The sequence below is a fragment of the Plectropomus leopardus genome, chromosome 8 (genome assembly GCF_008729295.1).
Source record: "Plectropomus leopardus isolate mb chromosome 8, YSFRI_Pleo_2.0, whole genome shotgun sequence".
Lineage (NCBI taxonomy): Eukaryota > Metazoa > Chordata > Actinopteri > Perciformes > Serranidae > Plectropomus > Plectropomus leopardus.
The window spans coordinates 12,893,075-12,919,369 of NC_056470.1; the positions used below are offsets into that span (position 1 = coordinate 12,893,075).

General features: G+C 39.3%; 1 protein-coding gene and 1 long non-coding RNA gene across 2 annotated transcripts; one reads left to right on the forward strand and one right to left on the reverse strand.

Annotated features, from left to right (window-relative positions):
* Window positions 1–5: 5 nt before the first annotated feature.
* tp73 (tumor protein p73) lies at window positions 6–20,425 on the reverse strand. Its single transcript, XM_042492108.1, has 12 exons — window positions 20,209–20,425; window positions 18,981–19,229; window positions 8,287–8,473; window positions 7,929–8,044; window positions 7,209–7,318; window positions 6,650–6,792; window positions 6,355–6,443; window positions 5,945–6,072; window positions 4,238–4,392; window positions 3,940–4,072; window positions 2,369–2,462; window positions 6–1,964 (listed from the first exon to the last, which is right to left on the reverse strand). Exons 1-12 carry the CDS (start codon window positions 20,227–20,229, stop codon window positions 1,563–1,565), a joined length of 1,827 nt encoding a protein of 608 aa, XP_042348042.1. The 5' UTR covers window positions 20,230–20,425; the 3' UTR covers window positions 6–1,562.
* Window positions 17,578–26,293, forward strand: LOC121947177. The gene is made up of 3 exons (XR_006106064.1): window positions 17,578–18,113; window positions 23,775–23,804; window positions 26,228–26,293. It is a non-coding gene; the product is annotated as an uncharacterized LOC121947177 (long non-coding RNA).
* Window positions 26,294–26,295: the final 2 nt, after the last annotated feature.

Consider the following 26,295-nt stretch of genomic DNA (forward strand, 5'->3'; position numbering starts at 1 on the left):
TCAAAGGAAGGCAAATATTTTAATATCCATATTAAGGAAAAAAAAACAAACACTGAACTTGACAAGCTTTTGAAACTATTGGACACTGATGAACAACAGCAGTTATATAGGTACACATCTTAATCTTTACAAAATAAAACGGATGACAAATAACTTGTCAGGAATATCAAAACAGGCACTATTTCTATTCACATTGTGATTATGCATAATACTGATCATAAGCACAACTAATCCTAAATTATTTTACGTTTAAAGCATAAAGTGCTCTTTTTTTAACCAGTTGGTGGTTAGTGTGTGACCAAATGTTTACCTGTGTAAGAGAGGAGGCCTTTATGAATGAAATGGATGTAAGTCAGGTACAACTTATCATAGTACAGAGTCAATAGTTACTACAAACAAATTTGACACAATTACTCGAACTGGACCATGATTAATCATAATGGATGGCAATCTAGATATAAAACTGGAATGTTGCTATTAAATATCCACAAACAAGTGCCATGAAGATACATACTAGGTACACAACTAGCTATAGTCAGTATAGGAGGACCTTGCCCTGCAAGGTTTTTTCAAATATACACAGAGAAGGACTAAATGCTATGGTCTTGTGTTGTGTCTTGGTAAACAGGGATGTCATTCTTAGTTTATTATTCACAATTATGATTAATTCCCTGTTATTAAGATATAATACTGTTTTTGATAGTTTGTCTTCCACCTGTTTTGCAGTGTATTTCTATACAAGAATTACAGTATTTCTTATGAATTAAACTAATTTTAAACAATGAAATGATAAGGGTATACTGAACTAAAGGTCATCACATTGACATAGCCATTATAATGTACATGGCTATGTGTTCCCTTGAGTTTATACCAGATTATCAATGCAATTCTTTTCATTTGATTCAAACAAGAGAAACACCATTTTGAATCTAAATACCCCTTTTCAACCACATCTAGTCCAAAACATTTACAAGATACATTATATACATTCGTACAAGTAAACGAAAACTGTAAGAACAATAAATAAGTCAGCTGATAACTAATTTTGTGTATTGGAACACAAAATTGAAACTAGCAAGTTGTGAAATGGGGACATCTCAACTTTTGTGCGATTGTTAAATTGCTAAATGTTTTTGTTCACAACAATTTTAACTGGAGGCTGTAAAAGAAAAAAAACTGTGATGTGTTATTGCACAGTGCAACCAAACAACTTATTAGTTATTAACATACACTTATCAGAGCCCTAAAACGTATAGTCTGGCCTTGACAATGCTTTACCTATTGTGGTGTTTGCTGTTTATACTAGAGATGTCGTTTTCATCTCATGTTCAATCCTCTTCGTGAAACAATTGTTCAAGCACAAAATAGACTGCACAGAAAAGTGCATTACCTCACCAAAATGTCCCACAATCAAACTGGAACTGGATTCTCTGCAATATCACACGATGAAATATGACAGCAACACCTAAAAGCACAAGACCTTATCCACATGCTTTTACTTTGTCAATAGCCTGATGCTGACAATGATATTGGAAAATAGTCCAAAGAGATTCGCTTCTGGCTCAGTGAACATCACTTTCCATGAACTCCTCCTTAATGGAGTGCTTGCTACGTGACAGCTTGCAGTCGGGCATGTCGAAACCGAAGTCCGCCCACTCATCAGTAGCTGCTGCCATCCCTGAGGTCCCAACAACCCCTGACCTGTTGGGTATGGTAATGGTGTGGCGGACACGAAAGTGCACGGCCTCCATAACGCGCTGACGTTGGAGTTCCCCGCTGGCAGCCCCAATGGCTGCCATGGCAGAGGCAGCCATGTTGCTGCTGGAGCGAAGGAGCTGCTGGCCGTGATAGTCATGGTGATGTGTGGAGGCAGGCAGTTGGAGGGGAGCACCTTGTTTCATGTCCTGCAGACCTCGCCAGATGGTCAGGCGGGGCTGCTCTGGTATCTTCAGTGCACCTAAATCCTGGTGACAGTACAAAGTTAAGTTAGACATTGGGGGAGTGTAAGAACAGAAAACTACAAACACAGAAGGAAGGTTGTTAACGTGCATCCTTGTGTTTGCTTATAGGTACAAAATACACGGGGCCAGCACATCAAAATATTGCTCCACATCACTTCTAGTGGTCACACAGGGTAAGGCTAGTCAAAATTATTTCCAATGTCAATTGCTTTTCAAAAGCATTTCTCAGCATTTCACAAAAACCTTTAGAAGTTTTTCTAATTTTTACTTTTTAAAAACGAGCTGTTGTTTGCTATATCCTTCACTGTTTCCTCTTTCCCTTTTCTCAGTTTTCTATGAAGCTCTGTACACAGAAAAAAAATCCTATTTTCACTGTGCAGTTGTGAGTGCAGGAAGGGAGTGGTTACCTCCATGGAGAGAGTCTGGAGATGGTAGATAGACTGTAGGCCTTGGGAGGTGAAGTACTCAATGAAGTTCTGACAGCCAAGACTGGTAAGAAAACTGTAAGGGGACAAAAGCAGGGCTGCTTAGACCACAGCTTCAAAGCTAAAAGTTGGATTTTAATAAAAAAAAATCAACTTCATCAACACTAATGAAAAGTGCAGTTAAAGAATATCCTAACGTGATAAATGGGGTCAGCATTTATTTTTAGAAAGAGTTAAACAGAAAAGCATCTAATTTTGTTATGTTATAACGTCATAATCTACTCAAGCTATTGTTAATTAAGTTCCAAGCTAAGTGAAAAAAAAATGGCAGAGGTTTAGGCTTAAATTTATAGTGAGTGAACATCTTTATAGATGCAGTGGAAGTAAAATCATGAACATGCATTTATATTAATGATTCATAAGGCCATTCTTGCTTTGATGAAGAACCTTTATTATAAATACATGAAATGTTAACGTTTTGGCAACATACAGTGTAATCAAAAAAGAAGCTAAATGTACAATTTAACTGTACAATAAACAACAATCTAGAAACCAAAAAGGCGGACAAAGTCTGTTGTATCAAAAATTTTAAAATTGCAAAAGTAAAGTCTAAGTATTGAAGCGACTGCATTGACACATTATCTTAGAAAAAAATATGAAATAAACTTTTAAATAAAACAGAACTTAAACAATAGGAATTTCTTTTGAAGAAAATTCACTGTAGTGCATTGCAAAGGATGGCTGTATACACAGTGACAGTGTGAATGATTTTAAATCTAAGTGTATGACACACAGTTTGGGATTTTGGGTGACATAACAAGCCCTCTGGCAACCAAAGTGGAGGTCTACAATTATTGAGCAGCTTAGTTTTGTCAGCAGAGTAAATAGACACGAGTAGTGTGCTGTTTTTGAATAGGACCTGATCAACACATCTGATTTCGATACTGAATAAGAAGTAGATTAGGCAAGATAACCAATTGTTTTGTTAATTGCTTTTCACCAACTAAGGAAGACAAAGACAGACACTTTTAGACAATTCTTGTAGTACTGGAGACAGGAACGCTTTTCTATCGAAATTGCCAAGGTTTGGAAACAAATTTACCTGTTATACATGCTTCTCGCTTTCACTTAAACCATTAGTGAATTACTGAACTTATTCCCATCACACAACCTTTCAAGATCACGTCTTTCTGGGGTTTTTTTTCCAATAATGTGTAGACATTATTTCCATGCAGCCAATTCCCCAATGGACCTGCATTATGTCACCAGCCATGGTTGCAAGGAGATTTGTGATGTAACAGCAAGCTTTTACAAAGCAGCCATAATCAAATCAAACTGACTGCCAAACACATTTCCATTTAGACACATATGACTGCAAATTGGTAAGTTTTCCAAAAACCTGTTTGACCAATTTTGTATGAACATGGCCAAACAAACTAGCTGTTTTGGCATCAACATGGCACCCATACGAATTTAACCCAACAAGTGCATTTGATTGTCTGCTGGCCCTTTACAGGAGGATAAAGAAGGAGTGTCATTGGAGGGTGAGGTACCTGACGAGGCTGGGGTCAGGGTTATACGGAGGGGGCGGGCTGCAGTGGGAGGCAGACACTATAGTCTGACTGCTGTGGCCTCCATTCATATCACCATTTCCCTGCATGTGGTGGGTGTTGAGCATGTTTGAACCTGTGAGAAAGGTAGTGGTTATCAATGAATAATGACGAATGAATTAAATTAAAAGCTGATTTTGGCATTGATATTTTCTGTTAAAAAAACTTTATAACAAATTATTTTGAAATCAGTTTTATGAGTTCATCTAATTTGTTTTGAATCACACCTATAGATACTCACCCATATGAGCTATGGAGGTGGGGGCAGTATGGTGTTGCTGGGGCTGCTGCCCCACCAGCTGGTTGACCGAGGCCGATTTGTTGAGGCCTCCGTGCGCATGAAGCTTGTTCATGTTGGAGAGTGGCGAGTAAGATGAGGGGGATGCTATATGGCTCCTAGAGAAAAGAAGACACTATCCTTAGTCCTGGGCTAAGAGTTCAACCTGGACTCCTAAGGTCCTTTTCATACACACACACACACACACACACACACAAGTTTCCTGCCCATACACCCGCCCGACCAATTGCAAGCTGTGCCACACGGGTTTGCTCACACAGCTGTCAATCATGTTGTAAAATCCCCTTTTTACAGCATCACATAACCAATTAAAGCTATACTTATCAGAAAAACAAACACTTGAGCATACAAAAACCCGATAAGCGCTACCTTAAATGAGAGAAATAATCTTTGGGAAGAATTTATTTGATGTGTACTTTGACTCGTTAGTTTGGCTCGCATCACATTCACTAACATGGAGGAGGCGGAGTTTATGACCTAAACTGCAGCCAGACACCACGGGGCGATCAAGCTGCCTGTTCTCATTCTGGATTTGTAAAATAGCACTGCTCTGTCAGTGCTTTTGGCATAAGAGCGAAATGCCAAAAGGCACCTTTAGCATGTGCATGGAATGCTGCTGGACAGTGTCAGCTGAGAACGCGGTAACGATGTAATACAAGGAATGTGAGAGCAGGCAGGAGTGGTGGTGGATGGATCGAGCAAAACTCAACTTTGATGTAAACCTAACTAACGGTGCCCTTGTCACCTAAACCATCCATGTCAGCACGTGTGCTTATTGACGTCCTGGTGTGAGTTGCCATGTGCTTTTGTTGCCTAAACAAAAGCATATGCAGTATCATCCCATCATGTGCATTTGTTGAAATCGCGGTAGCAGCATCCCAGAAGATAAATAGCAGATGCAGAAGGATATCCAACATGTAATATGTCGACACAAAAGTCCACTGACAAAGAAGCAGCAAAATGTGATAAGTTGGGATAAGAACATGTTGGATCGAGATGTTTTGGCTTTGATTTTGGGGAGCTTTTATGTTGTCCATCTTTATATACAGTCTAAGGGCTGTGTGATTCACACTGCACTTCTACTGACCCAGGGCCAAATGTCAGTTGGATGTTAACATTCTAACATTACATTTTTTAATGAGGCCTGTTTCACGCTGGCCACTTTTAGCTCTGGGTTAAGTCCATGTTCAGGGGCAAATCATGCTCTAGAGGAGGGATCGGCAAGCACTCAGCTAAACTGGGGTTAGCCTACTTTGCATGTGTAAAGATTGTGCCAGTGTGAACTCTTTCTTAGGCCCAGGCTAACAGCTTCATTTACCCTGGGGCCAAGAGCAGTGTAAAAAGCCTTTGTGTGTGTACATGTTTTAGGGAGTGCAAAAGACACCTTGCAACAATTTTAAGGAGTCATCAAGACTAATATTTTGCTTTTTGTGAGGTTTAGTCTGATTGAGTTACATAACTTTAACTTCTTTCCTTTATTTTACTCACAGTCATCAGCTGAAAAACTAGTCATAAAGAAATCTGTGTGGTGTTTATGTACCTTTTGGGGTCAGCATGTGTTTGGGTTGATCAGATCTTGTCAGTTACACCTTAATGTACAATATGTTATGTTTGTGCGCTTGTGCATATGTTAGTGTTGAATTGACTCACGGTCTCTGCAGAAGCTGCTGCTGTGTTTGTTGTCTGTAGGAGTCCACCAGTGGCTGTGGCACCAGCTCCACCAGCTCCAAACTGTCTTTGATCTTCATCAGCAGCTCAAAGTTCTCCCGACCACGAACCTGCACACAAACACAACACATACAATAACATAACAGTAGGCAGTCCGGGAATATTGACTGGGCAATCACCTCTTTTAAAAAATGCATATTTGTTTTCAGTGTTTCATACAGTGCTATTTGACTCTCTTGTAGTGAGCATACAAATCTTCACATACTGCTACATTCATGAATTTAACAATTTAAAGAGCTAAATTTGCATACATCAAGTCCAAATTATCTGTAATTTATGTCAGTATCATACTACTTTCGTGTATAAAGATAAGTGTGTTAAAGTGCTCTTACAGGAATATAGTAAATCTCTTCTTCTCCATGCCGCCTCTTCCTCATGTTAATATTTGGACTGGGAATATTCGGTGGACTCTGCTTGAAGCCTGCAGACGACAGAAACAGAATTATGATCAAATAGGTTTCTAACACATTTCACAATCTTAATCTTTTTGAGGATCAAGATATCTTGGACCATTTCGGTATACTAGTAGCCAGTTAGTGAGACAAGTATCTCAACACATGGAAATCCACTTAACTAGCTAAATGTGTGGTTAACATGAATGTGTCATTAAGGTTAAATTCAACTCACTGCGCTTGTTGGCACTGCCATTTTTGGCCACACTCTCATTCAGGGCCTGTTGTTCCCTGAAGTGGTCCTCGTCTGCTTTGCGATCTCGGCCGGGACACGCACATATTCGACCTTCGAATGACCTTCTGCCCAACACTTGACCACTGCAGAGAGAATTGAGGATAGAAAATATACTCATCAAGTGATGTTTGTTAAGATAATACAGGTTCTCTAGCATTACACATCCTACAGTGTCTCTACTGGTAAAAAATGTATATAATCATGGTAAATGGTGCTAAGTATTAAATATATGTAGTAATAGAAGTGTGTATTCTAATCTCACGTATAGTGTAGTATATCCTGCACTTTCCATTGAACTGTGGGTTGGTGAATTTGGTTTTGTATCATTTGCCAATATTTACTGATGTAAAACATTTGTAAATTCACAAAATCCACGTACCCAGTGCAAGAAAGAATCAAAATGAAGCACATGACAAGGAGCTGAGAATCTTTTGCTATATTAAAAAGAGGAACCTTTTTTGACCTGTCAGTGTATTTGAATCGTGAATCGTTGACTTACTCCCTGGTTTCCAAAGTGATTATGATCAGGATGGGTCTCCTGTTCATGCCGCCCACACAGCTGCTGTTGCACATGAAGTTATACAGGATGGTGGTAAACTCAGTCCCCACCTGAAACACAAGAAAGGGAATCCCACCAATAAATGGTTTGTTGGTTTAGTATCTGATTATGATCAAGGAAATTTATGATTTTTGTGGCTCAAAATATTTGTTTCAGTCTGTGCATCAGCAAACAAGCAAACCTCCCATTTTACAGTAAATATGGCAATCTACCATTGGAGGGCAGTGTTGCAGTACTCTTTGATGTGAGGCATGCAGTCAAGCTTTTTCATTTACTTCCTCAGGGGCAGTTACGGAAATGATGATTTCTCACTCTTGTGCTTGTTGGGACCTGCTCAGCATCTTTATTTATAGACATGCTTCCCCTGGAGTATTTCATTGAAATTGGCTGCTTCTTTGGTATTAGCTCAACTGATCCATTGTGTGTTTTGAACGACAACATTTGGGCTGATTGTGCAAAATATTAGGGACATTTTTTTTACATATTGAGATGACCCTTTAACTAGTGTGGAAATCACAGATGATTTGGCTCATCAGTATGTTTCATGAAGAGAGTTAATATCTCAAATATTTTGTACATTTACTCAAGACCATAATTTCTGATACCTAATACAAGTCTTTGCGTGTCTTTAGGATACACAGCAGCAGATGAAGCACCAACCTGTGGAGCCTCATAGGGCAAGAAGACACTCTGCCGACCAGTGACAGGATCATCCACATACTGACAGAGGTTATTTCCCTCCACTCGGATCAGGTGACTGGGCGGGGCTGCTTGACCTGTGCAGAGGATGACAGGTGAGGGCACATCTGGTTGATCCAAGTCAGAGCATCACTTATACCAGACACCAAAAAGTCATTTATTAAATGCAAAAAGTGATCTTATCCTGTCCCAGCTATTGACTTCATACCCCAGAATTTTTCAACGAACAACAAAATCATCATATTTGTGGATATTATTGAGGGAAAAGTATAAAATGTATAGTCAGTTATGGTCAAAGGATCAGTCTTATTGATCATACCATCATTGAAGTCTCGTCCTAGTTCGTGATTGGGGCAGCGTTTGACCACTTCCGTGATGTGCTCCGCCTTCTTGTAGACGGGCATTGCTCTGATTATGCTGCCATGAGGAGGTGAGGAGGACAGCTTGATTTGGATCGGACAGGTCTTGGCAATCTGACAGTAGAGCTTCTTCAGCAAGGGCGAGTACTGGGTGGGAAAATAACACACACAGGACAGCAGAGGCTCAAGTCAGTGGTCTGCGTTGACATATGATACAATAGTGCAATGGAAGAGGTGTCTGCCTCAGATATTCTCAGAACATTGTAATCAGTCAGTCACATGAGAGCAGGGTTGTAGCACCAGATTGTGGGCCCTATGCACAAACAGTATGTGGGTCCCTTGCCCTTCCTCTCTTGATCCATGTTTCTCTCACACACCTTTTTAGAAAGTCAGTAGGCCTTCCTTCCCTTTCCTTTTTTTGTTTATTTTTTGGGACCCTGTTTTTTGTAGGGGGATATTTGACAGTCTGTGTTGGTGCTCCAGCAGTGCAAGCAGTCACTCACTTGGTTCTAGCTGCATTTTGAGAAAAATTGTGGTGCAGAGGTGGACTAAACCACTTTAAGCGTTTAAGGGATGAAAGGAGCCTAGGATAGTGTCCTTTTTAAAATATAAGAAGTTCAGTATTTATACTAATATATTATGCAAATAGTTTAATTAAGATATGGCACTAATTGCTCTGAATTAAAAAAAAAAAATCATTCCAGGCTTTTTGAGGGCCTGCCACTCATGGGGCCAAAAAAAAAAAAGTTAAACTTTGCATTCCCAACTGCAGCAAATTTTCCTTTCTCTTCTAATTTGAAGTCCCAATTTACATGTTAGGGCATGAATAATAATAATCTTTATTTATATTGCACTTTTTAAGCCTAAGCACAAACTGCTTCCCAAATAAAAAGGCCTATACATAAAGAATAAGGTCAATTAGTTATCAAGCATTCACCTATTAATGCCTTCACTTTTATATTTTCCAACAATCTGCAAATTAAACTGAAAAACACGTAAAGCTGTAGTTATGGATAAACCTAAGGAGGGAAAAATATGAGACTGTTAAAGTGGTAGCTTGGATGTTTTGTAGTGGGGCTGTATGAGGTACTTTTTCATAGTCAGTGTTACATACAGTAGATGTTGGTCGGCATTTTAGCAACCCTAAAAAAAGTGAACTTTTGTGAACCAGAGTATAGAGACGAAGAACTTTTGTGGAAGGAAACTTAACATTTTGAATTATTATCATTATCTCAAAAGCTGTGCTGCCACTGACATTATTGTAAAAATAATATCTCAGACAATGTTTTTTTTTTTTCAAACATGTTATTTGCCATTAAGTCATAGATCAGCATGGCAGCCCAAAAAGTATTTTGAATAATAGAGGACAAGGTGGACAAATAAAGAGCTTGTTGTGAATATGATGATTAAGTATTGGATTTTGACCACAGGATACTGTAATTATCACATAAATTCATGACTGGAGAACAAATTGTGTCATTTTAGTGAAGGTAGAGCATTAAAGGAAGGGCAAAGGGAAAATACATGGGGGCTGTAAAACAGTCAGCACTAAATTAACGTTTGTGTAGTAAAGGTAATTACTGTGTTATTAGAATGAATAAATGATTATTATCTAGCAGACTGGGTTTGTGGGTAGTAATGTCAGATGCTACAGCTTGTGGAGGAGAAGTGGAAGTTCAAAAGGACAGTTTGAAAAAAAATAATTGTGTCTCAGTGTGCGTACTAGCTAAACAAAAAAATTAAAAGAATGGAAGAGTAAATTATCAGTGTCTTGCAGTCAGTTCCAGGAAAGTTCAATGAGAATATGCTTAGCTGTGCTGAAGCCAAGTCTTGGGTGATTCCTCAGTTTATGAGCAATTGCACACATACATGCATATATGTGTGTTAATGCCAGTGCAGACGCATCCAAAGACATCGGGACAAGGGATGGAGAAGCCTTAACATGCCCCAACACAACCACAAAATCTCAAAAATCTTCCCTGTGAACATCAAACTGAGACCTTCTAGAAAAAAACTTAGAAGACAGTTGTCCTGTGTGGACTTGCTACAATGGGCCTGAGTACAATAGCGCACCCTATTGCAGAAATACAGTACATGCAGGTCAGAATCTGTAATGCTGCATTATGGATTTCGATGGCATTTAGCATTTTTGTATTTGATGGGTGAGAAACAGCAAAGAGACAAACTCTGAACAGTGAAAGAGAGAGAATAGGACAAATGTACTCAAACTCAACCAGCTGTATGGTCTGTGTCTTAAACCTTAACTAGAATCCCATTTCAAGCATCATTTTTGAAGATTTTATCCAGAAAAATTTACTATATCATACACCTTTTCAAAGTTTGAAAAAAACCTGAGATATTCCTAAATTGCTGCTGCACCACATCATCCTTTGCCCTAGATCACTGTTCTCATCATTGTCCTTTCAAAAAAGACTTGATTAAAGGTCCAGTGTGTAGGATTTAGGGGGATACATTGGCAATAAGAATAAACTAAATACGAATCATAGCTTTAGTGTATAATTACCTGACAATAAGAATTGTTATATTTTTGTTACCTTATGACTGAGCTGTTGAGGAATCAGTCGTCGTCGCCATTTTGCACCACCATGTTTTGAGAATGGACAAACCAAACACTGGCTTTAGATAGGGCCATTTGTGTTTTTTGCATTGGCCACTGTAGTTAGCAGCCCAACCATGACGAGAGTGTTAGAAAAAAAACCTTTTTTAAATGTGGAACTGCTTTATTCAGTGTTTTTACTGGTGTAAATCACCAGGTTACAACACCTGGTTGAGAGGAAGAGAACTCTGCAGATAACTTGTCTCCCGCTAAAAACCTATCTAACAAATGAACACACATGAAGTTATCAGTGAAAATACGTGAGTACACATTAGCAAGTACTGAGCAGTGGGCAGTCAAACAGCATAGTAAAAACACCAGTTTGTAAGGTAAAACTGCTTTTCCAGTGTTTTTACTAGTTTAAATAACCTGGTCCTTTTTTGTTCAAGAGGAGGAGACCTCTGTGGATAATTTGGCTCCAGGTAAAAACCTCTGAAAAGTGAACACCGCAGGAAATCTAATCAGGAGAAGTTTAATGGCCATAAATCTGTTCCTTTAAAAAATATAGTAATTACTATTCACTTTCTTGTTTGGACTCCGATCCTTCTGCAGCATAGTTCTTAAAAATGCCCAGGATTTGAGAGGTATAAGATTTTTCTGTTGGATAAACATTAGTTCAATTTTTAAAATATAAACGTAATGTCTGACGATTCAAACTCCGATTTGACTTGCACAGACACCAGACAGCCTGTGGCCTGAATGACGCTGTGAAAAAATCGTTGTACACCAACAACTGCTTGGATTCCTTGTTGTGACACCGTTACTAAGCCCCTCACAACCACACACAGCAAACTCTCTCTCTCTCACACACACACACACACACACACACACCCACACACACACACACACACACACACACACACACACACACACACACACACATATGCACATGCACACCCTTAGCCATGAGCCCTCCCTTGAGGGCAGTGGAAATACCTGTGCACAACATTACCTTTTCCCACCAAGCTTTCTGTGACAAGTCTCAACAGCCCGCATCCATACCATGAATAAATAATTTCTCTGCTATGCAATAGCCAGACAGACTTCTTAATTCACAGACGTGGGGACTTTACCTGCAGCAACAATCACATCTCCAAACAGTTTGCCTTCCACCAGAGGAAGAATATTTATTCATTTAGCATTTCCAAATAGGAACATAGGAAATGTAGTTTGACGTTGTAGTAGCATCACAGTGGAGTCATCGATATCTCATCATGGTGATCATCTGATGCAATTGTTTAGAAAAATACAGTCAGCACACTGACTGTTTTAGTGCCTATACTACCCTAAATCAATGCTTTTTAGCAACTGACTTGCAAATGTCAGATGTCAGAGAGCCTCTGAAAAACACACAAACACAGTTTTAAAATGTTAAATGTTTTCAGCTTCATTATTACACAATAACACAATATAACTTAGCGCAAATAAAATGCTGTTCACATCGAAGGACATGTACAGTCCTATAAGCTTATAAGTCATTTATGAAGATTTTTTTTTCTGCAGGTGTTTTGAAATAGATACTATGTTTAGATGACAAATGACAGAACTGTTTCCTGTGTCTCACAAGATACTCAAACCATATACTGAGAACAGTCTTATTAGACCTACACACACACATCGCCACAGTATATGTAGATCCAGTATTTATATAATGCCTTGAAGGTGCCAGCTGATTTGCAAAATAGTTGGGCTTTTAAACTTTGGCCACAACTAATATTCTTTGAGTCTTACAAACCGTCCTGACATAAGGTCAATAATGATTTGAAATTCCACTGCCACTCTAAATTCCCATTGGCCCAGAATTACTGTAAAAGGGATCATTGCAAAAAAGAGAAAAGAAGTTGTGGGATCAGCGGGGATCAGCGTTTGGTGATATTGTTTTGAACATCATAGAGTGCTTGAAAAAGTCATAAATTACTTTTTGTGTTCTCAGTCTTCTGGGGCACAGATGCCAAGGGAGACGTCTCAACTTGTCCACCACATAGACTAGTGCGCACATGCACAGATGAGGCAGAGGCATGCACACACATACACACTATCTGAGAGTTCAGCGCCATGTGTCAGTGTCAAGAGTGAAGTGCAGCATTGATGAAAGGACAGTATATGATCTTTTTGTACAGACAAGAGATGCGAGTGAGTGATGGATAAACTCAGCTTTGTTTCAGGACATAGAGAAGGATGAAGGGATGGGGAGGAAGGAGAAAAGTATGGAAAGAGAGCAAACACGGTTAAAGGCTAAAGAGATTATTTGCTTTGACAATGATCTGGAAAGGAGAGTGAAAAGAGGAAATTTAGAAAAGGAGGAAGAAAACGACAGGATTACATGAAGATGTAAATGTTAAAAAATGTTATGAAATCCTTTAAAATATCCTGAATGAGCACCATAAGCCTTGGGCAACTTTCCACCAATGTTGTCAAGGAAATGACAATTTGAGGAGATAGTAGATTAGCCATAATGAACAGACTATGTACTGTAAAAACAAGCAGACGGTGATGTTCTCTTAAACACAATTTACATGCTGGACTTGTTTAATTTAAAAATTGCAATGCAAATTTGAGCTATACAATATAGTTCATGTATACATTTAACCCTTTGAAACCCGAGCAAATCAGCTTGATTTCTCTCAAAAACACGGGATGAGCAAATTAACAAGAAATAACCCCAAAAATGCAACAAATTTGTAAAAGTTTACAAGAAAATTACCTGAAAATTAGCAAAAGAAGGAAAGTAAATACAAAAACAAACAAGGAAAATGACTTGCTTTTCCTTGTGTTTTTGAAGAGAATTAAACTTTTTTGCCTGGATGATTTCATTTATTCAAATACTAATGAAAGACATCATAATGCAGCACAAGAAGTACTGATGTCCATCCAGGTTCCAAAGAGTTAATTTAATGTGCTGGAAACATTTAGCGATTCATTCTAAAAAGTTATGTGATCATGACTTAACGAGCACTGTATAATGCTGTAACTATTAATTTGTCAATATTCATTGCAATCCATCCATCCATCCATCCCTGCCTCTATTCGGTGGACCAGTGGAGGCAGGTCCTGACAGGCTCTTGAAGACGGGGCGATAATTGCCAGACTGTCATCCATATACACAAGCATCAGCTTGCCCGCCGCAAATTCGCTTAAGCGTCCAAAAATCAAATGCGTTTATACACACAGAGCTGACATACAGTATGTATCCAGTACACATCCACACATCCAAAGCTATATTTTTATAGCACCTGTAATTCTATTGGATCCAAATTGAAATCATTCGAATATCCCACACTTTCTGTGATCTCATGGTATTTTCTCTTCGTTGCGAAGAGACTTTCAAAAGAAATAAGGAAAGCAGCATCAATGACTCATTCAAACCTAACATTTTTGCTTCAAAAAGCTATAAATTAGGAAATTTACAGGGAAGTTTCCTTCTTTTTTTAATTTAACCACAGTCACGGCTATTCACCTTACTTTCAAGTGTGTATTTACAGCACTGGCACAGACAATAGAGACTATAAAAGTCTTCTAGACAGGATGGCATACACACAGTGTCTTACAGAGTGTGAAGGTACAAACACCAGAATAGACCAAATAATTAACGTAGTTTCCTAGATTGATGGCATCCCACAGTCCAGAACATTTCCCCACCAATTGAATAAACAGGAAGAAAATCGAGGCACTCCAAAAGCACAAGAAATGTGAAAAACCGAGGAGGAATTACCTTAAAAAGCCTTTCTTATAGTGGCTAAATCATTAAAAAGCCAACATGTTTCGACCTCAATGATGATACTAGACAAATAGAGAAGATATTAATCCTGGAGGCTGTTTTTATTTTGCACTTTGTTTACCATGTAATTACATATAAAATCACTTGCATTTCAAGGATAAATTGATCTGAATCACACAAACTTCACTAAATATGAAAAACTTCATTTATTTATGTGTGTTGTCATTGATAAAATACATTTGAGTACAAAAATCCTTCTTATCAAGTGTGTTTGATGCTCAGCAGGAGGGCCAGTGGTGATGTGGCCGCTGATGATGCATTGGGAAAAGGAGGGGAAGGATGCAGGGCGTGTTGGGACCTGTGTCCTAACGGAGAGAGGCTAATAGGTGGGAAGAGCAGCTTCTGACAAGCCGCCTTGCAATGCATGCTCAAGTCCGCGCCTGCCGCATCGCCCCCCACCCACTTACCCACTCCTGACACATATTGTATGCACACACACACACACACACACACACACACACACACACACACACACATACTCATAAACTGAAGTCTGAGTGTATTGAAAGAGGTCTTATTATTTGACAAGGCTGAGGTGTTAGATCTCATTTCCAGCCACAGTGACGCTTGCTACATCCAAGCCAGGGAATCATCTTCAAGGGGCAGGAGAGCGTCAGAGTGTCAGAGCTATTATCACTAAGGCACAGTGTCTTGACGAGACAAGAGGGGGACTGGAGGATTTCCAGACCAGCTTAACGTGGGCTTGGAATGGACTTACTGTATGTAGAAACATTATAATAAATGAAAAAAGGGGCTGAGTCTTCTGTTCTGATTTTTCTTTTCTTCTCTCACTTTTTGAAATATTATATTTTGGGCTTTTTTGGCCTTTATTAGATAGGGCAGCTATAGCGTGTAAGGGGGAAAGAGAGAGGCGATGACATGCAGCAAAGGGCCAAGGGTGGAACTGAACCACCGGCCGCTGTGGCAAGGATCCAGCCTTGGCACATGGGGTGTCTGCTCTACCAGCTAATAGGCGTCACTTCTTTTACTCTTTGAATGGTGAGGCTGGTCTGGACTGGCTTGGTGGCCAGTTGTATGCAGCCACAAACCTCCCATCAATCATTTAGTCGACAACTTGAGAATCATGGATTTAATAAGAGATACTTGATGCAATAGGCAGCTGCGTTTCTCCTAATCTCCCAAAGCACTGCATGCCAGCCGCTCTTAGTGGGAGGCAGAGGGGTGGGGACGAGTGGCAGCTAGGTAGCAGATTATAGTCAATATGCCCCTATGGCATTCGGCATTCCCCACTGCCTGAGGCAACAAGAAATCAGTAAGAAACCCAGAGACCGTTAACTCCTTCATTTAAACAAGGGGACTCAGTCTGGTTTGCATAGCCATCCTTTTTTTCCCCTAAAGCATGTTCAAACCTGGGCCTTGCACTTAATTTTGCATACATGCACACACCCACATCTGCATGCACATTAGACTCACACAAATCCTTGTGCACTCCTGGTGTTTGTTTTTGGGAAATCCCCTCCCAAAAACATATTCATTCCGAGAGGCTGGACTGTAATCTCACTGGTTTTTTTTTGGTTTTTTTTAACCAACACCTCTGCGCAACACTTCTAATCGCCAACATGATCTGAGCCTCATATGTAGCCTGAAAATGAAGATTATTATTCTAGAATTCTGAGAAAAGTTTTTATGAAAAAAAATCTGCTGTCAATTTTTCCTGAATCAACAAGAAAATCTCATAAATTCTCATTTTTCTGATATTAATCTTTTTCAAAAGCAGACTGATTTTTCATGAAAACTTTCAGCAAAATTCTGAGATAATAATCTCATTAATTTAGAAAAACAGGATCTTTTTTCCCAAGTTAATGCCTTACACTTTGGTTTCACGCTGCATCATTTCACACAGAGCTGGTACCATATTAGATTTTCATTAACCTACAGGATAATTGTGGCCAAAAGAGTTCAAAATGACATAATTATTGCATTTGCTTAAGAACATTTGAAAAATTGAAAAGTTATAATGCTATCAGTTAAATTAATCTAACACTTTGTCAGTTGTGGGTATGTCTCTTTTGAGGCAAATTAATCACACTTAAAATACCAGTGTAGGGAGGTGGAGAAGTCTTTGATTATTTACACAATATTATCATAAAAGTAGTATGATATAAGTATTTTATTTTGAAATATCATGACTATCCTTTTTCCAGGTATATCACGACACTCCTAATTTTCCACATTACATTTTTCTTTTCTGTAGCTACTGTATAATAACACTTAAATATTTCTTGTAATACTTGGCCAATCTTATAATCGGGTGTGCAAGATGAAACAAAGCATTACAGTAAACTCCATAAAGCGGTGAGCAATCACCCGGCCTCTCACTCTTTCTAAATCCCTCCTTAATGGCAGCAGAGGAATCTGAATAATCATAGGTTTCCTCACAATCCCTTTTCTGCTGTGTCATCATCTGTATCTTAACTCATGTGCCAGTCAAAAGAATTCAAGGCCCTCCACTTGTATCATAAAATTAGGATGGTTTTCAAAATGTTATCTGTGTAAACCAAAGTTGATACAGGGATTTCAGTTGCAATGGGAAAGAGGATTGAATTCGAAGATTTGTGGGCAGTAACCCTTCAACTGAAAGTTAAAAAAGTAATAATAAAAAAAAAACAAAAAACGAGTGGTTTCAACTTCATTAATCAAGTCACTAGGAATATTTCAATCTTTAAACCAACTGGGTGTTAAAGAGAGTAAATCAGGTTGTTGCAGAGTCGTAACTATCGCGTTAAACCAAACAAGTTGAGACAGGTTTCTGACGTATTTCAGGACTGCATTTCATCGCAGTAATTTCTCAGGAAAAACCCATGCTAATAATTCTTATCCATGTTTTCCTTGGTTTCTGTCGATGTAGTTCAGCCGTGAGAAAGACCTGAGTCAAAGAATGGAGGTGAGGGAAAGGAGATGATAGACATATTTTAGGAGAGGACAGGACGAAATTTTAGGCGCCAGAGGTGACAGCCTTGAGTGTGTGTTAAGACCGCAGGAAGAAAGAGACAGAGAAAGAAAAGCAGCAGGTCAAAGACCACCGCTCTAAAGTCCAGAGGGGGATCTTCTTACATCACTGAGGGCTGAGTAAAGGAGCCCACCACGCATGGTTACTTCCAGCAAACACAGCCGCGGAGGAGCCCCTCGATCAAACAGAGCCGTTCAAAGGCCTGAATGCTCACACACGCACGCACACACACACACACACACACACACACACACACACAGAGCGAAGTAAGTGCAGCTTGTCTCTTGATTCTCTTGTTTCAGGGAGGTCAACTGTGTGACAGTCGGAGGTGACACCTTTCCAGCGGGAGACTTCTCATCGGGTCATAACAAATTACACAGCTCCCATTTCACCTGTCTCTCACCACCATCATCATTTCAAGGTAGTTGTGTGTTTTGGTCAATTCTTTCCTCAGGTGTAGGATTTTTGTTTATTTTTGTACCCAACAAGATGGTCAAATATACTGTACAATTGCTTCTGTGTATTGTTGGCAAAACTAAGAATAATCTTGTTTTCACTATGTGGGAGCCCTGTGAGCAGGAAGCATGTCCCAAAAGTTCAAAATAAATACCAGATGTTGAATTTCAGTAACTCAAAGAAACAAAGTGGAACTTCAGTTTCATAAATGGATTTACACTGAAAGCAGGGAAAACTGACATACTCTACCAGCCTTTTCCAAAATGTATATTACTGTAGTAACACTTTAATTTCACAATGTATTATTACTGCATTGATCTCACATAGTGCTGCAATATGTGACGCAACAACTCCTTGACCCACATTACTTTCATTGTACCAAAACTCCAAGAAATTGAGTGATGCTGTAAAGGAAACCATTATTAACTTCTAAAAGTAATACTAAACCACATGCTTTTAGATAAAATTGCCTCATAAACGAAAAAATATAATTAAAAAAAACTTGAGTCAAACATTATCTTTTAATAAACTTAGTCCTAAAAACTTTCTTGACCATGTACCAGACTTTCATTGTTGCATTTATCACATCAGATTGGACTAGGAGAGGTGAGCGGAGGACATGATGAATCACTGAATGATGCACTACTTTCTCTTGCATGGGACACGCCTGCACATGTGCTGGCTTGAGTGAGCTTGACTGAAATAATGTCTTTGTGTGCATGTTTATGTGTGTGCACGATAGTTCCTCAGTAAGACAGAGGGAAAGAAAAAGACAGAGAAACACACACACACAAAAAAACTGCCTTCCCAACCCAAAAAAGTGTGTACTCACAGTCCATGTGGCTGACTTGGCGGTGCTAGACTGCTGGAAGGACACCTGGAAGGCGTGCAGTCCGGGGTAGTCGGTGTTGGAGGGGATGGCCGGGGCAGGCGACAGGCCCTCAAAGGTGGAGTTGGGCTGGGAGTAGGGCGAGGGGGTGGGCACGGCCGATGAGGAGGCGTTCTCGGAGCTGTAGGGGCTGGCGGACGTCGCACGGCTCCCCAGGCTCTCCATGCTGCTGCTCAGCAAGTTGTATTGGGACTGGGGAGAAAAGAAGAGGGAAGGGAATGAGGCAGGCAAAGTGGGAGGGAGGGAGGAGAGAGGCGGAGGGAGGGCACAGGTAGAGGTGCTGGAGAGACAGGGACTTGGAAGCTTAAAAAGGAGGTCAGATTACAAGGAGTTACTGGTAGTGTGTGTGGGATGCTGCATGTGTGTGGGACGATTGCATGTGTAATTGTCTAAGCATCAATAGTCAAAGCTGAGCACTTTTTGTGTGATTTGGCTGAGATTTGGTGATGAAATCATGCCGAGTGCAGAGACAAACTTATGTGTGTGTGTGAGTGAGTGCAAGTGAGTCGCAGTTGCAGTGAAGTCCCCACAGTAGCCTCCTTGGGGCTATGTGAGACGAGCTGTAAAACACAGGCGTAATCTGCCTAATTGCCTGCTGTTCCCTCTCTTGTCCTCTTTGCTGTGTTTGACAAAAAGGAAAGATTTGTTGCACTCACGTGTGTGTAGTGACACACTTGTCAAAGTTAATGGACTCTGTGAGGCCAAAATATGGTTGAACACACACATAGAAGCTACTGTATAAAGAAAACTGCTTTGTGGCTGCTTTTTTTTTTTAATCATCCATGTTCATTTGTTGATGACCTATCACACTATTTTAACAACAACAAAAAAAAAACACGGAAAAGTCAGAAAGCACAAACAGCCATGTACTATACTGTAAGTCCCCCTGCCCTCTTTCAACTTATAAACATCAGAAATATTCTTTGAACAACAATGAATCCATTACACAACCAATTTAACATCAGTTCATTCAGATTCAACAAGACAAACTGACCATCATGTATTCAAACATAAACAATCTAAATCATTCATTTAAAAATATATTCCCAGACATATCCCTGCTGCCTGTACTGCACATATGTGTGTCAGTTAACTGACACTGATGGCAGGCTCAGACTGAAATAGCCACACGTACACACACAATTATAAGCGGGAAAAAAAGAATTTTTACCTTCTTTTTCACGTAGTACATCTTCTAGGGCTCTAGTCTCATTTGTCAACTCTTCAGTTAGAAACGTCCAAATATAGCAAAGCAAAGAGAGTGCAGGACCATAGCCTAACCAGAAAGTTCAAGTGAGGTTTGCATCAGTGGACACACTCACAAACACACTCACACACACACAGATACACACACAGACACATGTATAGCCAGGACAGGGAGAAAGGTGAGGACTGGTGTGGAGAAAGAGAAACGATAGACTGAGACGAGAGGAGAGAAGGAGAGAGGGAAAGAGGGACGGGAACCCAAAAAATGGTACAACGTTCTAATTATGGCAAGCCCGGACATAGACGGCAATGCCGGGGCACATGTACACACATGCTCCAAAACACCTTGTGAAGGCCTGCACTAAGTAAACACTGTCTGGTCTGTCAGAGAGAGGGAGAGACAGAGACAGAGAGAGGCAATAAGGAAAACACATGAGAGAACAAGAGTTCAAGGGTCAGACCCCCCCCCGCGCAATTGTATATCAATACAGCATTAAATCTGCAGTCAGGGTTTTTAAAAACAGGGACTCCTTAACACTTTATAGACACCTTAAAATAAATCATTGATACTGGATGAAAATGATCTGAATTTAAATATATATATATATATATATATATATATATATATATATATATATATATATATTAAAAACATATTTTAATTGTATACTCCATGAATGTTTTAGGGTCCAAATTAAGGAGTTTTTTACTTTTTTACACACTTTTATTTCATAACACCTCAATCCAAGCAAACACCTACAATAATTTAACAAAAAAAAAGGAAAGAAAAAGAAAAAAAATCTGATTTCCCTAACCTTTATTATGAGGACGAATAAAGTTTTAAAATGCCCCCTGCAGCTCAGACTAAAGAATAAATGATTATTAAATCTCAACATTATGGGACATTGACCTAAAAATAATCTCTTGGACCTGTCAGTCACTTGGTTGTCCACAAAAAAAACAACACAGAAACAGCAACAATCTCTCATACAATGTTGTTGTTTTTTTCATTCTTCTTTGGGAAGATGTAATACAACAAATAACATGAGTATGCCAACTGAGAGCATGAAGGCAGTTTCACCTCCTCTCAATGGATGTCCACATTGACTGGGGGTGCTGGAACTTGTTATATTCACTTATAACATACTATAATTTATAAATCCCAACCTAAAGAAATAAACAGCATCATCATAACCTCAGACACTGATGACTAACAGACAGAGTTACACAAGGATCTGTAAACTCCATGCCATGGTTCATCAGATGAAAGCAAAGGGACAGGTCAATGTACTAGACTTAATGCAAACTGTGTAGGTTAAATGAGGATGTACTCATGTGGATCTATACATGAATCAACTTCAGGTGCATTCAGCACAATATATCATGTAGGATACAGCTGGGTTCAAAATAACTAATGCTTTTTCTAAGATTGTTTAAGTAGTTTTTTATATTATATATAAAAACTATATTTTTAAGCAAAAAGGCTCCACTTTCAGTGGTTTTCAAATGTCAGATTTTTTTTTTTTTTTTGCTTTTCTTTGTCATATACAAGAGTTTTTTGAATGAGTGTTGGTTTGGATTGAAAAAGGAATTTGAAGATGTATGGCATTTCTTTTAGTATTTTGAAGACAAAACAATATATAGATGAATTTAAAGGCGCTTCATACAACATGCAGAGTTGGGAGGGGATTGCCTGCACACAGCTCTCACTTCTGACGTCACAAGCAAACACGCAGGTGGCTGAGCCTAAGTACGCAAGCTAAAGTTGCTAACAGTGCTAAAAGTCCTATCAACTGCAACTGGGCTGGCAGAGCTATCAGTAGTAACCAACGTTTTAGTGAAGTGCAGAGCCAGTTTGTCCTTAACTCATCAAATAATACTACTTTGTCAATGATCTCTGCGCCAGACACCAACACACAGAGGCACTGTTTGCAAAACTAAGTTACGCACTCAGTGGCAGTTTGTGATGCTGCTAGCAACAACCATCCCATGAACTGTGAGAAAGTCAAAAAAAAACACCGGACTTATACCCGGGAGCCAACTGTCTGTTTTCCCATGCGAAACCAAAAGTCAACGCTGTTATTTTAATAACAAAATAATGTGCTTGTATGTGTAGCATGCTAAAGTAGTGATATGACATTACATTAATAACAACCATACTTATTTTAAGCCAAACCATGATGTTCTCTTTTAACCTTTAAAACCTGGATTGACATCAGTTTTCTTTTACTGCATTCAGACAACTTTCACAAACTATGTAACCATTTGAAACAAATTGGTAAATTGGTATGATTAATTTGCCTTCATTTGCAATTTTCAAGAAATTAGTAAAAAGTGACAAGAAAGACCTCAAAATTAGTTGGAAAAAGGTAGGAGGGGTTAGGAAAATTACATATTGCAACATGTCCAAACAATATTTAGAATTATTATATTTTGATTTTAAAAATTATGATTAAAAAAATACATTTATATTTTAAATAAATGTCAGCAATCTTTGGTTGTTTTCTTGTTTGTTTTTGTTTTTTAATTTGCTTTTCTTTCTTTCTTTTTTCTTTTTGTTTAATTTTAAGTGATTTTCTTGTAACTCTTTTTTCTTTTTTTTTTTTTAATACTTTCTTACTAATTGTTTGACCATATCTTGTTAAGTTGCTTATTGTTTTCTCCCCATGCATTTAAAAGAAATCAAACCAATTGGCCCAGGTTTCAGATGGTAAAACCTAACCACCTGCTTTTGTTGCCAAAACATAAGGAAGTAAACCTAAAAACCAAATGTTTTACCTACGTAGTAGGGTTTTTTTTTTTTAGTTAGACGACATGTATGTAAAGAGTATAAGCTGTACATTTTCCTGTGAAATGTGTATTTTGAAAGTGACAAAGCATAAAACAAACATAAATTGAGATTCCCATCTGTTCAAAACAGATGCAGAAGGGTACCTGTCTTGTCATATTTTGACGTGTAGGGCCTCTGACAAAGTGGTGGTATTTGATAAGTTGGGATAAGAATGGTTTGACAGAGCAGTGCCAAATAGCTAGTCAGTGGGACACACGCACACACAGGGACTCACATGCACGTGTGGCAGCCCAGCTTCCAAAACAACAACACATTATAACACACAAACAGAAAAGCTCAGATTATAACACACAAACAGAGGTAGTGCGACTTTATTCTCTTCTTGGGATGTCATTACTCTGCTATATCTTTACATACCAAATAGTTATTTGCTATATTGATGCTCTAAATGTCATATTTTGCATGTATAAATTAATTGTGAAATTAATCATTCATGAAAAATAATTGTTAGTGGCAGCATTAATGAAATGTCTTAACTGTCTCATGTCTTGCAGTGGAAAATATCGCTAGTATACAGCTAACTGAAAAAACAAATGTGTTTACCTTAATGAGAAATATCAAAATGAGTATGTAGGCTGATGTGCCTTATGTGTGTTTTCTGGTAATGGGCGTATGAAAAGACATTCTGTCCTCCCTTTACTATCTGACTATTTATTACCTTTCAAATCTTTCTCTAACAGGTATTGTCAAAGTGGCTTAACATGCACAAGGTAAGCCCAGGTGTATGCGTCAACAACAAAAAAAACACTTCACACACACACACACACACACACACACACACACACACACACACACACACACACACACACACACACAAACACACATGCACACACACACACTGTCACACAGATCCATGCGCTCCCAGGTGTGCTTGGTCCTAATACTTAAACTCAATCTGCAACAAGTTGAAACAGGGCTAAAACCTCAGCCACCACTGTGAGAGCAAGTGTGTGTGTGTGTGTGTGTGTGTGTGTGTGTGTGTGTGTGTGTGTGTGTCACTGTCTGTGTAAGTGTTTACGCTTTCTATCCCAGCAGCATCTGATGTCCCCTATGGGCAGCCATCCTGGTAGCTGCCACTCAAAGCTGAGCTTTAACGGCTGAAAACATAGATAAGCGAGCCACAACAACCATCACTTGTCAAAATGAGTGAAACGTAATAGGCTGCCTATAAGGAGAGTATCATGCTGCTAATGACCTCTGTTTACAGCTACTCATTAAACAGTTAACAACTGACACTCAAGTGTTGTCAAATGGCCCCCTGTTGACAAAAGTAAACAACATGACCAAAATGAAAAGTTAGGCTACATAAATGAATGACATGGCATTTTATGAAAATAGCAACATGTCTAAACGATGGCATGGATGTTAAACAGAGGAAAGGATGAGAGGAGGTAAAATGTGGAGGGATGTGTAAGAAGGTTGCCCCCTGTTGGGGATATATGGCAAAGTGCAGGACAGAAATGTGGCATTCATTGTTAAGAGAATGCATCATGTGGTTGGTCATAATGTATCAGTGTCTCAGGGGCATGAGTCACCATCCATCTATCCAAATTAATCCAACTTGTTATTGGTAATAGAACTGGCTCCATTATACCAGAATACATATATATACATGAACCGTAATAAGCACACAAGTTCAAAGTCAAGTAGCCATGGCCATGTACACTTACATGAATAAAAAAAAAAACAAGGTTACACAAGTCAGATTTCCAAATCAGCTCACTCTCAAACAGCATGTGCAGATCCATTCTTTCATCTGTTTGACTTCTGAAACCAAAGTAGCTTCATATCGGAACTCCTGTAGTCCATAACAATGACACCAACAATGTCTGCTGCCACGCCAGTAAGACATACATTTTCAAACATAAAAAATAGGCCTTAATATTCCAGATCATAAACAATTTACTCAAATCCACTTACCACGCCACACAGCATCTTAAAGCTCCTGGGAGATAAGACGGGTTGTTTCTGTGATGTCTCTGTGACCAAGCTCTCATTGGACTTACAAAAAATGAAGGAAAGTGAAAAACACAGACCACTTGCTGTGGTCAAGTGTGACTGTAGGAGTCAAACTCTCCACAGCCAGCGGACCCCTCTATGGAGCCGCACATGATGGAGGATGCAGGAGACGTCCTGCCTCTCTCTCTTCCTCCACTTGTTTCCCTTGCCTCACTGGGCCTTCTCAACTTGCCCTGCATAGGTGCCTAACAACAAATCCTTTCTCCGCCCCCTTATTTCTGTCATGACTATTCATTAACCAGCCAGGCAGGCCCAGGCTTGCCCACTTAAAGATTAGATCGACCAATATTCCAGATCAGAAGGGAAAAGAAACATAGATGTGTTTGGGACTGACCTCTCATTTTTTGTTTGGAAGACAGAGATGGGTATTGTGAACAAATGTAAAAGATTAACTGTGCATATCGTGCTGTGTGTATGGTATCATATATCAGTGTGATCCTGCAAAAGCATGACCATTAGTGAGATCATTACATTCTCAAAAACTTGCTACTATAATCCTTATGAGAAAGGTCATGCCGGTTTAGTTGAAAATTGGGCTGCTTGTCTTCATTCATAAAAAGTCGTGATCCTTCCTGTATCTTTGAAGTTTCCATTCAGCAACACTGAGCAAGTGCATACACCTGCGAACATTTGTGCATGTTTGTTAATGCACACAGACACACCCCAGCCTACAGATGGCTCTACAGTGGAGCAGCAAGGGGTTCTTGCTTGGGGTTTAATTAGCACTCCCCCTACACACACCCACACACACACACACACACACCAACCCACAGTCCCAACAGGCCGCTCAGCAGGGAGATAGAGAGAGGGAAAAGGCTGCAAAGAAGAGGGAAACTACATGGGAGGGAATCTCCTCAACACTGGAGGGAAAAAGTCAAAAGAAACAAATTGGGAAAATAAAAGATCTTTAGAAGTGTGTGTGTGTGTGTGTGTGTGTGTGTGTGTGTGTGTGTGTGTGCTCACAAAGAAACCATCAGATTAGACACAGAAGAGGAAAACAAAGATATAAATTCTCAAAAGCAAAAGAAAAAACGATCACAAAAGTTCAAACTGAACTGCAGTGGGAACTTGTATTCCTACCATGACGTTGTCGTTCATGTCCCTCATTTGATAGACGTCCATGGAGACCTCTGCTGCGCTGCGATGGCTCCCCGGTGTGCTGGCAGAAGGTACTGGGCGCTC

Excerpts from the sequence above, each read along its gene's own strand:
- tp73 (XM_042492108.1), bottom strand. The coding sequence starts at position 20,229 with ATGTACTACGTGAAAAAGAAG. Across the intron at positions 8,045-8,286 it reads AGGACGAGACTTCAATGATG|GTCAAGCAGCCCCGCCCAGT; the intron begins GTATGATCAATA and ends TCCTCTGCACAG. Across the intron at positions 4,073-4,237 it reads CACCTCCATAGCTCATATGG|GTTCAAACATGCTCAACACC; the intron begins GTGAGTATCTAT and ends CCTTTCTCACAG.